This window comes from Penicillium atrosanguineum (assembly GCF_028827265.1).
Source record: "Penicillium atrosanguineum strain IBT 20685 chromosome Unknown utg000001l_segment0_segment0, whole genome shotgun sequence".
Taxonomy (NCBI): Eukaryota; Fungi; Ascomycota; class Eurotiomycetes; order Eurotiales; family Aspergillaceae; genus Penicillium; species Penicillium atrosanguineum.
In genome coordinates this window covers 2396340-2409916 of record NW_026623133.1, presented here as the reverse complement: position 1 = coordinate 2409916, position 13577 = coordinate 2396340, and the positions used below count along the sequence as shown (strand labels likewise).

The window sequence follows — 13577 nt, the reverse complement described above, 5'->3', positions numbered from 1 at the left end:
TCGGATTGTGTTTTTCCCGCTTCTTCATCCTTCAACTCCTTAGGAATTCACCATTTTTAGAAACAATACCGGGATATGAGCACACGGCTCGCCTTGAAGAATATTTCGGTGAGCCTCTTCATCTGACAGCTCTAGTTGGATCCTGACCAAGCACTCCTAGTGCAGTCGCTGCCAGTCCAAAAAGGTAGATACTCTTTGCATTCTTAGCGTCAGACCAGCTAGAGTAACAGGTTTCTAGATTCGATGTAATCGAGTCGCCCCTCGATGTGACAAATGTGAATCTATTGGAGCCGAGTGTGCATACCTGCCACGGAAGACACGAGCCAAGAAACAAGGGTAACTGCTTACCAATTTTCAGCTTCAGTAGTCCGGATATTTTAACTGACCGGTGGCCATAGGGATGACATTAACGAGAATGGTGTTCTATTAGATATTCTTCACCGCCTCAAACGCCTAGAAGAGCATTGTAGCCTGGAGAAAGCTCCGGACATCAACGAACATGGCGATAGTTCCATGTCATTTTCATCTGTCGATTCGGATATCTCTAGGCCTGTATCTTCGGACAAGTCCTATGCCCCAGCCTTTTCCGGCGTGATCGGTTGTATCTTGAGTCACATCAAAAATCCTCAGAACCGGGTCCTACTTCTCTCCAATGTCTTCAGTCACCTGCGAACGGTCGAATCGTGCTTTTTTGAAAACGAATGCTGCGTGGGGGCCATCGCTGCTGCAATGGCGGAGAATGAATACCTGCAGATCATACCAGCCAACGAGCCGGCAGCGAGACCTGAAATCCCAAACAACTTGGCAAAGAATATGATTCAGAGCAAGTTCGTCTCCCATTCTTAGTCACTTGCCTGCTAATTTGCTGCTCAGATTATTACGAATGTTATCAATTCGAAGGATTTAAAATTCCCTTGGAGAAAAGTTTTTTGCTATCCATACCTGACCTTTTGGAAAACCCTCACATTCAGCTTGACTATACGTCCCAAATCATCTATCATACCGTTCGTCTTCAAGGGATCATACTGGATCCCAGCTCTCGCGAGGATGACGGTGGCCTTGTCCGACATCTTTACCAGACGTGTCTGACTCTCACTGATTGCTGGCTGGACCATATTCAGAATACACCTGCCGACCTCTTTGCGGCAGTTTTAATGGCAAGTGAAGTCATAAAGCTTGAATGGAAATCAGACAGGGCTGACAACGTCCCAGGTATCGATGGCACTCGAAGGCTGCAATAGCGAACTGGCTTGGAAGATGCTCGGCCATGCCTGCACGATCGCCAAGGCCTTGGGATATTTCTCTGTAGACGGCAATCCAGAAGAAGCAGACGGGACGCAAGGATCGACGACCGATGAAACCGAAATAGATAAAAATCGAAAACGATTCGAGTTCTGGCATTTACTTCGAACGGATTGTCTCTTCCGGCTGTCCTTCGGCAAGCCGACTCTTATCTCGGCGGGGTCCTGGAAGGTCAACTTCCCTGATCCCACGATTAACGGCGTCGATGATGGATCTTCTCGCTTCATTCAAATTCATTTTCTGGCTTCTATGCGACTTGCCCTAGTGGTGATGAAGTACCTAGACTGGATTGACTTGGGGGCAGACCCTGACCCGGTCTTGCATGATGCGACTGTTGACAGCTTCCTTGCAGAGGTGCAGTTGATCATGTCTGATTGGGATACGGTATGATTTTATCCGATAATTTCGTCGAGCAATCGCATTTGCTGACCTAGCGAAGGACGAGCTTCTTCGAATGGCCAAGACCCAGATCGACACATGGTTCTGCGTGGACATGATTTTCAGCAGCTACAAATTCCTCATCATTCTTCACCAGTCAAAAAAACTCAACCAGGAAAGACATCGTTTACCACATCAAACTGTGGATACATCTAGAAAGTCTTTACAAATGTTCCAGTCCCTCTTAGGATCATCGTTACACGCATATTGGGGAATAAGGTATGCGAAGAGGCCACGCCCTATTCGAAGTTTCTGTGCCACTAATAGCCACCAAAAATCTAGTCTCATCTTGTTCCACCAGCTGATTCCTTTTTTCATCCTATGCTTGGATATCATTGGAAATCCTGAGCGTGGCAACGTTGACATAGACCTCCCTTCAGTGACCTGGATTAGTGACTATGTCGAAAAGATCGTCGAGAAGCGAGCCGAACTAAGACCCGTGATGATTATCATGAAGGTTATGATGTCCGCTTGCCACCAAGTCAAAACAAATCGCATGGCATCTACAATGAAAGAAAATCCATAGTCTAGCTATTAGCCTCTAGCCATGGGTTTTAGAATCTAAAAAATGTGACGACGTTAAATTATATCCTCGTTGATTTGGATAGATCAGATCGTCATTGACGACTATACTGTAGTATCTACCTGGATATCTAGTAGGATACCCGAGAGCGTAGATAATTCTAATACAGTAGAGATAGATAGATGGATAGATGATTTCATTTACGCTGACCTCTCGCTTCGAGTTGGATCCCAGGTCACGTGATGTATATTGGTGTAGGAATGGCTGCCTGTTAGGCAGGCACTCCCCTAGGCAGCATGAAGATGAGCTGCTGTGACTACAAATAGCTGGATCTTTTCATATAGGTCAAAATGATTACACTTGTACCTCAATCCAGGATTCAACTTCGTCGTGGGTTCAGGGTAAATGAATTCCACCCATCCATCCACATGTATACTATATATTCGGCCTTCCTTCCGTCACCAATTTAGAGTAACGGAAGGCTATCTTTTGCGAAGCAGTTTGTTGCGGAGAAGCGTAATCGATGGGAGATGTAGGGTCAATATTAGTACAGCTAGTATCGGATAGGGAGGCAGGTGAACGGCAGAAATTGCGAGATGTTGGTGCATATTGTGATATATCCTCTCACGGGTCAAGCGTTTCACTTTGTTTAACGCCGTAGCCATCATAATTAATGAGAGCACTGGGCCCCATTTTTGGGCCTACTAGAGTGATAGACTGATTGTTAGTGATTGTTCGCCTGCAAACAACAGAACCACTGGGAGACAGTGGTTCACCGATGATATCATTCATTAAGACGTTCCCTAGGCCAAAGAGACACCTCTCAGAAGTGATGACTCGCCGGTCGCATACTCGGGCGTATCCAGAAGGATGAGGCTTTCCTGTCTGTCTAGATACAAGTCTTTTTAGTCCGAGTGCACCCATCTGAGAATAAAATGCCTCTTCTACTTTAGGCTCATGTTAACTGCCATTGTTTGAATCTCGTGTCATGTCTTCTCTATCGACTGGACTGCCTTTCTGTACTTCATCATGTGCTCAAGCAGAACTCTCCTTTCCTCCAGATGTCACCAAACACCTCTTTGAAAAAACCCAGGCCGGTGCAAGCTTGGAGAATGCACAGGTTCCCCCCAAACTCGCAGAAATAATGATACTATCGATTCGAAGGCTAATGCGGACTCATTCCTACCCTAGATGCCCAAGTACGCCAGCTGGTAATCTATCAAAGCCGATTCTGATCTGCGCAGAATAAAGTAGCATATATTCGAAAGAGACCTCTAGAAGCTCAACGCGCCCAAGCCAGCCCTGGGGGCATTTTGACAGCATCAGATAAGTATCGAATTAGGTCTGATATGAAAAGTATGCACAAGACCACATGTAACAAAATCAATCGCGCTATGCAAACATACACCAGGCATTCACCTCATCAATATCAAAAGCCCAAACCACATTTTAAAGTCCTTCCAAGATCAAACTGTCGTAGTAATGTAATAATCTAGCAATGTAACTCCCTAAACAAAAACAACAATCTCCCCCCCGGTCATTCCGTCTCAGTCGGAGCGAGCGCCAAAGATCCCTCTCGTCATCTTCTCTCCGCTCATGATCCGCACGACTGCGGCCCTGATCACGGCCCCGAGCATCAGACTCATCCAAGAAATCGCGATGGAATTTCTTCAGAGCCTTGTGCACCGAGCAGCCACGCTCGCTATCTTTGGACACGAGAGATAGGAAATGCGTGGCCATCTCGCGCTGCAAGGGGTCTTCACCGTGCGTCAGTGCCTTCGACTTGGAGTAGACGGTCACCTGGCGACTATCACGGTGGGGAGAGCGGGAGTCGGAGCGACGGCGCTCATCACTCTGTTTCTGGCGGCGCGAGGGCCGGTCATCTGTGGGGTTGCTGCTCTTGCGCTTGGATTTGCGCTCGCGCTCGCGGTCGTGTGTGCCCGAAGCGTCACGCTCGCGGTGGGACTTCTTCTTGCGAACTTCGAGCTGGCCGTCGCCGCTGGATGAGCTGCCGCGGCGGGTGCGCACGAGTGCGCGGGAGGTGTCCTCTTTGCTGACGTTACTGCCGTTTGAGACGACGGAACCGCCGCCAAACATGGAGGAGACGAAGCGCTCGGCACGGTTTTTCATGGAGATTCCTAGGCCTTGGTCCCCATTGGCTTCCTTGCCGTTGCGGCGCGTGCGCTTGATGGGGGATGAGTTGTCGTTGTAGGGTGCACGGGTGATGACGTCCGGGGTTTCGTTGCCGTTGGGTGAGGGGGAGCGCATCATACGATTCAAACCACCGGTCAGGCCAGAGTGGGCCAGCATGGGGGTGCCTGCGTTGTTGATAACGCTGGACGGGGCGTCCATCATAGGAGTATCAATGTCGTTGTGGGGACTGCTCATCTCGTCGCCGTGACCGCGCTTACGCTTCTTCTCGCTGGTTGTGCCCGAGCGCTTTTCCTTGCGGTCCTTCTTCTTCTTGGGTGCCGGCGTAACGAACTCGGCCGAGACATTGGGTACCTCGTTGGGGTACATCGACGGCGGGATGGAGTCTCCGCCATACGAAAAGCCATTCTCCTCATATGCGATATCGTAGTGACCCTCGTCATCCGTCTTGGTATCCAACTTGGCGAGAGCGTCGCTAGGCTCGAACAAGGACTTGGCCTTGGGGTTCATGGCCATCTGCTCCTTGGGGGTGGCCAAGGTGACCTTGGACGCGTTAGGAGTCTCGTCGGTGACCAGGTAGTCGAAGACGTTGACAGCCTTGGTATCCTTCTTCAACGCATCGGCGGTGGGCTTGGCTTCAGCCGCGGGAGGCGGAGTAGGGGCCGGCGGGGGTGGGAGGTTGGTGTGGGATTTGACGAGATCAGCATCCGACGCAGAAGCATCCTCGACACGGGGTTGCTGGTTGCGCGCATTGGTGTTGTTCTTCGCATTCTGGTTGGGAGTCTTGGGACCCTTCTTGTTCGGCTTTTCCTTGTACAGCGCTCCCTGGTACTTTTGCGCCTCGCTCATGCATGACTAGAAACAAGGGTTTGTTAGCGGAAGTCATTGAGAAGAGGCATTGAGTTCATGGGGTCAGGTCTTCAATCATGCTATACGCGAGGTCTACACCCATGCGAAGCCATGCGACGACCATTTTCAACTCAATTCAACCAGAGACGTACTGTATGCGAGCGATAGTCTGTGCCCCAGAAATGAACCATGCAGTCAATACAGGTGAACGACGCGCCACGACACTGGTTACGGTGAGGGTCGAGCTTCTTCTTAGTGAGAACATCACCACAGTTCTAGCAAGAATATTTGAGTTAGCAAAGAATTCCCCGGACGGTCTGCGCTTGGATCGCCGGCATAGGATTGCATCCCACCCACCTCGCACGAGAAAGACACCATATTTCCGGTTGATATAATTTCCGAGCAAAGTATGCAATGCGCCGAAGTAGAGTATCACTGAGGATCGCTATCAAAGCGAAAGATCAATGTCAAGCAGAATGCGACAATCCAGGTAACAGATGTGGCGAGAGAAGAAATGCGGAGATGAAAAAGGAGAAGGTTATCCCTTGCAGACGATTCTCGCAGCGCTTGCACGAGATATCCGTTTCAGCCGTTCGCGCTTTCCCAGACTTTTTCTTCCTTCCCGTTGTTCCCGTTTTTTTTTCGCGTCAAAATTTGCGAAAGGGAAGGCGCGTAGAAAAACGCTAACTACTTCTAGTAGCCACGCTAGTCCAGATCAGGTCGTGTTATTGATGCTGCCTTGATGATCAGGTGTCGACGGTACTCGAATGATTGAAAGCAATAAAAAGTATAGAATTGAAACACAACGGTTGAAAAGAGAACTGGGTCGGATATGCCCATAAGCAGGCCTTGGCTGTTTTATGGGACCATGTTTCATCGCGCCTGAACGCGACAGCCCCGCGACAGAGGGGCCGATCGTGATCCGTCCCACCCATCGATGGGATTGGTGGGTGGTTCCCGGGTCAAGGGGCCCTGTCAGGAGACCTGATTCTTTCATTTGTTATCAGCTGAAAGCCCCCGCTATTTTTGGCCAAACTCAAACATAAAACATAACTAGGTGCTCGGCTTGGAGATGATGGGTCTGGGCTATTATTACTCCGCGGAAGGATCCGAGCTTCTATGTATGTTTCAAAGCCATGGGGCCTTGTTGAGCTATCGAATGTAGTATTCATAAACATTCGAACGCGGATGCGAACAATTAGATCTCCTTTGAGCGGGCTAGACATATCACGAGGATGCAACATGGCGAAATCGCGCACGCTAGGATAGCTCTCCTGTCATGTTTCTAGATAATCTTGCGAGACCAAGACTAGCGAGTCCTACGGCGACAAGGTCGTTGTGTATTCCCTGCGGTATCAGACCTCGAAGATAAGCCGAACCAGGACGGGTCATGCGCAACCAAGCCTGGATCACCGGATAGGTTGATCCTGGACGCGCGCGTTCGGGTCATGCACCGTGGATTCGGGGATCGGCACTGTAACCCTTTGCCATGAACAAAAAGTACGGACGCACTGCGATATAATAGCCCAGAGTGATAACGGAATCTGAGCATGGACCTGACGCCTTGGTTGCAGCGGGACGGCACGGAGACAGAAGGACTTAGGGGTCAGGGTCAGGGTCAGGGTCAGGGTCAGGGTCAGGGTCAGGGTCAGGGTCAGGGTCAGGGTCAGGGTCAGGGTCAGGGTCAGGGTATATAGGTATGGATATTATCGAAACGAGTAATGTACACCAGAGACCAGCTCCATATGCTAAGGAAGAACGCCATGCAAGATCGACAAGCCTGTCGAGACGGTTCAACGAAAAATGAATGCGCGACATTGATGATGTCAACCACGCGTGGTCCTGTAATGCAAGTCAGTACGCTATGCGCTAGCGCGATGCGCGAAAGAGAGACACTGACGCTTCTTTGGAGATTTCTACTGCCAGGTGATCGTGAAGATCGGCCGCGTCCTGTGGCGTATCGGCACGAGTGGCCGAGCGCCCATCCTTGTTTTTGCCGTCGCCACTTTCTTCATCGTCGTTGCATCCGCAGTCGTAAAAGGAGCCGAGGTCATTGCAGTCGAATTCTGGTTTGTCGAGCATTGCATTGACCTCGTTGTGGACGAAGCATGCCCAGCCTGCTGCCGCATTGCGCGATGATACTTGCGGTGGGTACTTGCTTAGATGTTGTTGGAAATGTTCCGCGCATTCGCCGCTGTTTCCACTGTTAGCTGGGTATACTATTGTATATTGCACCGATACGAGAAATCGGAGAGAGGGGCAGCATAAGAAAGATTCTCATCGTACCAAGGATAAAGTCGCGCGAAAAGGTGGACAAATGAGCGCAGGGCTTCCTGCTCGTCGAGGGTGGGCTTCTCGGGGAATCGTGCCATGACGGTGTGGAAGTACTTCCATGTTGCACGGCCCAGCTCAGCTCTGTGAATCGCGGACAGAAAGTCAATATTTCCATTATTGTCACCACTTTTAGACGGTATATCTTACTTGACCGTCTCATTGCCCAGCCTAGGCATCACAACGCCCCCTTTCAGTGTGTCTTCATGGATGGTGATCCCAGATGCAGGCGCCAGGTTGTGTGAAATGTGTCCGGGGGCTCGGACAGCGGGACTCAGAGGGCCCTGCGGGCGGATAAAGAGAAAGAACACGAGGCATATTGAGATCGCAGCGCTGATGGCGATGCGCCGTGTGATTTGCCGGTTCGCCATGGCGGGTCGAGGAGCTAAGGTATTGTCGCCAAATGTCCGAACCAAGTGGCGCTTGGGCGATGATTAGGCAGGGTATTCCCTGACCACACGAAAGAAAACAGAGTTCGGTAGAAATTGAGGTTGAAGAAGTTGCAGAAGGAGAAACCTTCCAAGGTTCGTCAAAGTCCTGACGTGTTCGCGGCCGATAAAGGGTGGCTTAGTCATGTCCATATGCGGGCACTTTTTGTGGTCTTTCCAATGGTTGTCGTTGTCGACTTATTGTGCTAATACCTTTGTGACGGCTGAGTCCTACAGTTGTAATGGTCTTTAAATGAAGATATATCTGTCAATGCATCGATATTCATAAGAGATCTATGATCACCGGTTTCATAGCAGCTCATTTTCCGGCCCACATCGGAAATGCTCCGGGAGAGGCTTGGATCCTTAAACTGAGAGGGCCCGAGTAACACACGGACTAGAAAAGCTTCTAGACCGCTAGAAAGGCGCACCCTTCATTGGACACCATGCTACCTGAAACATGGAAGCAGACAAAAACTTAAAGCTGCATCTATGCAACCTGCATCTCATCTTGTGCAATGCCATCGCTCAAACTCGGAGGCAAGTCCTCCTTGCTTGTGCCCCAGTTACTCTCCTTGTCGCCCAGCGTCAGCTCGAGCGTCATACCCTCAGTAAAAAACTCATGTCCGATCCAGCTCTTTGTATATGGCTTGCCATTGAGCTTGGCGCTTTGGATATATATATTCTCATATGTCTTATCGAAGTTGACGTTGCGGATGATAGCTGTCTGCTTTGTTTCCGGATGGGTGATTTCAACCGCCTCGAAGAATGGAGGGGTGATGAGATACACGTTCTGTCCTGGGTTCGGGAACAAGCCCATCATGCTCCAGGCCAAAAATGAGCCCATAGCACCGGAATCGTCATTTCCAGGCAGGCCGCTATAGGTTGCGTTGAACGACGCGGGGATGTAGCTGTGGGCCCGGCGTGCGGAGAGTGCTGGACGACCGGCATAGTGGTACTCATACACTGTAAGAAAGACGGGCTCATTGCCGATATCGGCCAAACCTGACTCGTGGAAGTAGTCTAGGCGAGCCACAAATTCCTTGGGGCCACCAATGAACTTGATCAATTGGGCGATATCATGGGGAACGTAGCTATAGAGTATTAGTATAAAATCAAGCCGATTAGGAGAACGGAGGGGGGAGGGGGTGATCTATACAAGAGATACTCCCAAATGCTGGACTCGAATGTCTCAGATGGATTGGAAGTCAGAGAGCAGAATGTGGCCAAAGCACTGCAAGCGATAGGATCTTGGAAGCCCCAAGTGCCATTTAGGTACTTCGGTTGGAAGAAACCCCTGAAGCCAGTATCAGTCCCGTTTGCCAGGAATGAAGTCTGGTCTTCTTTGAAAATATTCTGCCAATTGTCAGCGCGAGATAGGTATTTTGTGTGATCCCCTTTGCCAAGACCCTTGGCCACAATCGAGAGAACGTAGTCATTGTAGGCATACTCCAATGTCCGCGAGATACTGCGAGAATTTGTACCAAATCCGAGGTAGTCAAAGTCGAGGTATGGAATGTAGTTCAATCGTTTCCAGCTCTGAAGACCCCCACGTCCTTCATATGACCATTCCAACGGTTCATTCTCAGCATCATTGACCATGCCATTGTATGCAAGCTCCCAGTCAATACCGGTCAAGTTCTTGACGTATGCGTCCGCGATGACCACGTCGGCATTGGAACCGCCTTGCGTCCATCCTTTGCAGAGGGACATGCGGCAATCGGGCAGCCATCCTTCATGCTTGAAGGTGTCGAGCAGACTGCGGACCATGCGAGACTGAGCCTGAGGATCCAAGATGGTTAGGAGCGGGTGCTGCGCTCGGAAGGCATCCCATAAGCAATAGAAAGAGTCGAAATAAGGCTCATCACTCTGCCAAAGAGGGTTCTCTCCAGTCAAGTCTTGAGGCGAGAGCATAGTCCTGTAGATGCCACTCCAGAAGGCAGCGAGCATATTGTCGGTCGTGCCGCCTGACGTAATCTTAATTGGTTCGAGCTTCTCGCTCCATGCATCTTCGGCGCTCTGTCGTAGTTTATCGAAACCGCCAAGCGGATCCGGGATCTCTTTCTCAGCATTCGAGCAGGCCTGCTCAGTGCTAACATAGCTAACACCAACCCGCGCAGTGACAACCCCATCAACAGGCCTCTCGAAGCTCATATATCCACCAGCCTGAAGATAGAAATTGTTGAATCCCCGAGTAACAAATAGCTCCTTCGGCTCCGAGCCCGCACGATCATTCACCCAGATCCCACTATCCTTCACCTCCGCGCCTACAAAATCAGCACAGAAGAAAGCCTGATAATATCCAGCTCCAAAACTCGGCAAGAATGTTCCATTCCCCTTGATCCTTCCAGCCTCCGATTCAACACTAACAGTCGCATTCTGCCGACTATCCCAAAGATCTGTCAAATCCAACGATATCAACGGATCCAATAAACTCCCATCCGCAGTCATTTCCTCGGGGAACGTAAACCGATAAAGTGCCGCACGCCGCGAAACAGTCATCTCCGCCTTCACCCCACTTTGCAGCTCAAGCGCAAAGTACCCCGGCTTCGCATCCACCGAGCCCATCTTATACGGTGTCGCACGCGCCATCTTAGGAAACTTGCATTTATCAACGACATTATCCGCACAGGTCTGCGGGAACAGGGGAAATTGACCCATAGAGGGATTCCCGCCCGTTCCGCTATCATGCATATGCGAGAAGCCGGTTACATTGCTTCCATCCGTTGAGAATCCGCCTGTATTTTGTCCGTCGACGTCAGCGACGGGTTTGGCAAGGCCGTAGGGGAGACTTGCGCCGGCGAAGACGTTGCCGCCGTTTGTGGAGCCGATAAGGGGTTTTACGTGACTGAGGTCATCTTTTGCTGCTAGTGTTGCTGAGGCGAGAGCTAGGCTGAGGATGCCTTGAAGGAAAGGCATGGTGTGGAATGCGCGGCACGCGATTTACGCGTTGCGGGTCCTGTTCGTGAGAAAGGGGATCTGGGTGGAGTGGTCGGGCGATCGTATAAAAGGTGTGGGAGCATGGTGGTTTGATCGCAATTTTAATTGCAATGTTGCATTGTTGATATGATCGACGGTAGGAGCAGCCGTGGAGCGTTAGCGTTGATGCAAGGGTACCGACGAAGGCGGGGTTTGCTATTTACATGATGACGGGATGTAGAATGAGGCAAAGAATCATGAACAGAGGGTCTTCTGTAATGGCAGAATATGATATTATGTAAAAATTTGAATGCAACTATATACAAAGTGATCGTATGGATCTTTTTTAATCGCCTGTTCCGGTACGGTACCCGCTAGAGCCAGATGCAGCTTCCATCAAGTTCGGGGGATTCTCACCCGAGACTAAGAATCTCGTAATTGTCCAAAGGGCTCTCTTACTGGAAGAGCATAGTGCCCTTGTTCTGCTTCTTGCCGACGTCGTAGTTCTTCCACATAGCCACGGCGGGAATCAGAAGAACCAGGATACAGGTCGAGGCGATGCAGTTCATACGTTGGGAGTAGCCCCAAGCGTGAATGGTGGCGTCACGGAGAACAGAACCAACAGGATATGCGTCCTGGGTGGTGATGCCGTCCTGGTAGATCTGAGTAGCGTTGCCTTTTAGTTCATCAGGCAGCTGGCTGGCGAGTGCGCTCACAAAGGTGTTGTTGTAGATGGCAGCAGAGACAGCATAGCCGATAGCACCACCGATGCTTGAGAAAAGACCGATGAGAGCGAGCATCATCGGTGTACCCTCACGGCCACCTCCAGCCATGACAGCCATATCCTCACCAATGACAAGAGTACCTCCGGCGAAAGCGATGAAGATCTGGCACATGACAATGTAGCCGATACCATGATCTCCGCCACGGAAGTAGATCATCAGGCCGGAGCCGAGGAGCATCAGAGGGACACCGAAGAACAAGCAGACATACTTGAAGCGGCGAGTAGCCCAGATGAAGAGACCAAGCAGCGGGGACCAGAAGCAAGAGCCAACGTTGTAGATTTGGATCATGTATCCAGCCATGGTGATGTCCAAGTTGTAAGTAATCAGGACATAGTTGTAGAAGTATTGGTCCCACAGGTAAAAGCTGAAGTAGAGAGTAGCCGCGCAGATGCAAGCACCGAGGATGGTAGGCCGGCGAAGCAGCTCATAGCGGATGAAGTGGGTACGGGCGAACCACTTCTCCCAGGCAGCGAAGACGAAGAGCATGCAGAATCCAATTACCACCAGGGCAATGAAAGTGGCGCTAGAGTACTGAGAGCGGCCATATTGGGCCAGACTAAAGGGCAACAGGAACATCACCCAAGCGGCCATGAGCAGGAATGCACCAACAACATCGAACTCGTGGATGTAGTGGATGATTGACTGCACCTTGGTGCGACCGCTGGAGCGAGGCTGCCAGACACCCAATCTGATAGCCTTCCTCTCATAGAACTTGAAGACGGCAGCCAGAGGCAAGAAAATGGCAGGCTGGATAATGCAGAACATGCCGTAGCCCCAGCGCCAGCCAGACATCTTGTAGATGTGCTCGGCAGCCAAGGAACCGGTGAATGCAGTACAAATAAAAGGAGTCGATGCAAAGGCAAAGGCAAAGGCACGCGAACGGAGACCAGTGGTATCCGCCACGAAGATGTCAAGAATCAGATACATGCAATAGTAGCCAATCCAGTAGAGAACATAGCCAGCTGCGAAGGCATTGGGGCCATTGCAGGCGGCCAGAATTACCATTCCGAGGATATAAATGGCAGTCGAGAACACCAAGGCTTCGGCACGGCCCCAAAGGTGGAGGGTCTTAGCCAGAGGCAACTTAAGCACACCACCAATAATTGTAGACAGGATGTAGGAAGTGGAGACCTGCGGGGCGGACTGGAAGCTGGAGTAGACGTAGTTGATGAGGGTACTGCTAATGGCGGAGTGCAGAGCCAGCATGAAGAAACAGATCCAAATCCTATTTGATCGGAACTGTTAGATATACAGTTTGCCATATTCCACGGTTTTACCCGGTTGTGAAGTGCTTGCTTACCATGCATAAAGACCGAAGACAACCGGACGGCTCCAGACCAAGGCGGCAGCTTCAGCTTTCTGCTGACCCAAACCAGCCTGGTTTGTAACATGATCGGGGTTACCCTCAGCTTCCTTCACGTCGTCCTCGATCCCATTGACGCCGAATGAATCCTCGAACCCATCGCTAGTGTTGGTTTCATAAGCCGGAGGAGCAGTTTCCTTGCTATCGGCGCGCTCAGCGCCAGACTCTGCCGACTGGGCGTGCTTCTCCTCATATGTGGTGGTCTCGGAGTCGACAACGGTGCTAGTGAAGCGGCCGCCTTCATCGCGACCACGCACATTGTCAAGAGCACCCATTATGTATCACTACAGCGACCAGCAGGCCGATGCAGGGACAGGATAGGATAGATCTTAGACCCCAAATGGAGCCAAGGGGGGCGGTAGAAAAGGGGAGAGAGACCGGAGGATCAGCGTAGGGTTGCGAAGCACAGATGGGAAAGACAGCGCGGGACGGCAGTTCTTAAAACGAAATTGTTTTGAGCTTCGAGAACCGGGCCGAGAAAACCCCGC

At 50.8% G+C, this 13577-nt stretch overlaps 5 protein-coding genes across 5 annotated transcripts; 1 reads left to right on the top strand and 4 right to left on the bottom strand.

Annotated features, from left to right (window-relative positions):
• Window positions 1-75: 75 nt before the first annotated feature.
• N7443_000932 (transcription factor domain-containing protein) lies at window positions 76-2266 on the top strand (the record flags this gene model as incomplete). The annotated part of the gene is made up of 7 exons (XM_056880988.1): window positions 76-108; window positions 239-336; window positions 399-708; window positions 921-1148; window positions 1213-1686; window positions 1742-1959; window positions 2023-2266. 7 exons carry the CDS (start codon window positions 76-78, stop codon window positions 2264-2266), a joined length of 1605 nt encoding a protein of 534 aa, XP_056746226.1.
• Window positions 2267-3712: 1446 nt separating this feature from the next.
• Window positions 3713-5641, bottom strand: N7443_000931 (LYAR-type C2HC zinc finger protein; the record flags this gene model as incomplete). Its single annotated transcript, XM_056880987.1, has 3 exons — window positions 3713-5269; window positions 5416-5538; window positions 5621-5641. 3 exons carry the CDS (start codon window positions 5639-5641, stop codon window positions 3713-3715), a joined length of 1701 nt encoding a protein of 566 aa, XP_056746225.1.
• Window positions 5642-7089: 1448 nt separating this feature from the next.
• On the bottom strand, window positions 7090-7965 carry N7443_000930 (flavin-linked sulfhydryl oxidase ERV2; the record flags this gene model as incomplete). Its single annotated transcript, XM_056880986.1, has 4 exons — window positions 7090-7105; window positions 7164-7457; window positions 7550-7678; window positions 7745-7965. The coding sequence occupies 4 exons, from the start codon at window positions 7963-7965 to the stop codon at window positions 7090-7092; spliced, it is 660 nt and encodes a 219-aa protein (XP_056746224.1).
• Window positions 7966-8512: 547 nt separating this feature from the next.
• Window positions 8513-10941, bottom strand: N7443_000929 (GH92 family glycosyl hydrolase; the record flags this gene model as incomplete). Its single annotated transcript, XM_056880985.1, has 2 exons — window positions 8513-9116; window positions 9182-10941. 2 exons carry the CDS (start codon window positions 10939-10941, stop codon window positions 8513-8515), a joined length of 2364 nt encoding a protein of 787 aa, XP_056746223.1.
• A 455-nt stretch (window positions 10942-11396) lies between these two features.
• sit2 (putative siderochrome-iron transporter) lies at window positions 11397-13364 on the bottom strand (the record flags this gene model as incomplete). Its single annotated transcript, XM_056880984.1, has 2 exons — window positions 11397-12951; window positions 13027-13364. The coding sequence occupies 2 exons, from the start codon at window positions 13362-13364 to the stop codon at window positions 11397-11399; spliced, it is 1893 nt and encodes a 630-aa protein (XP_056746222.1).
• Window positions 13365-13577: the final 213 nt, after the last annotated feature.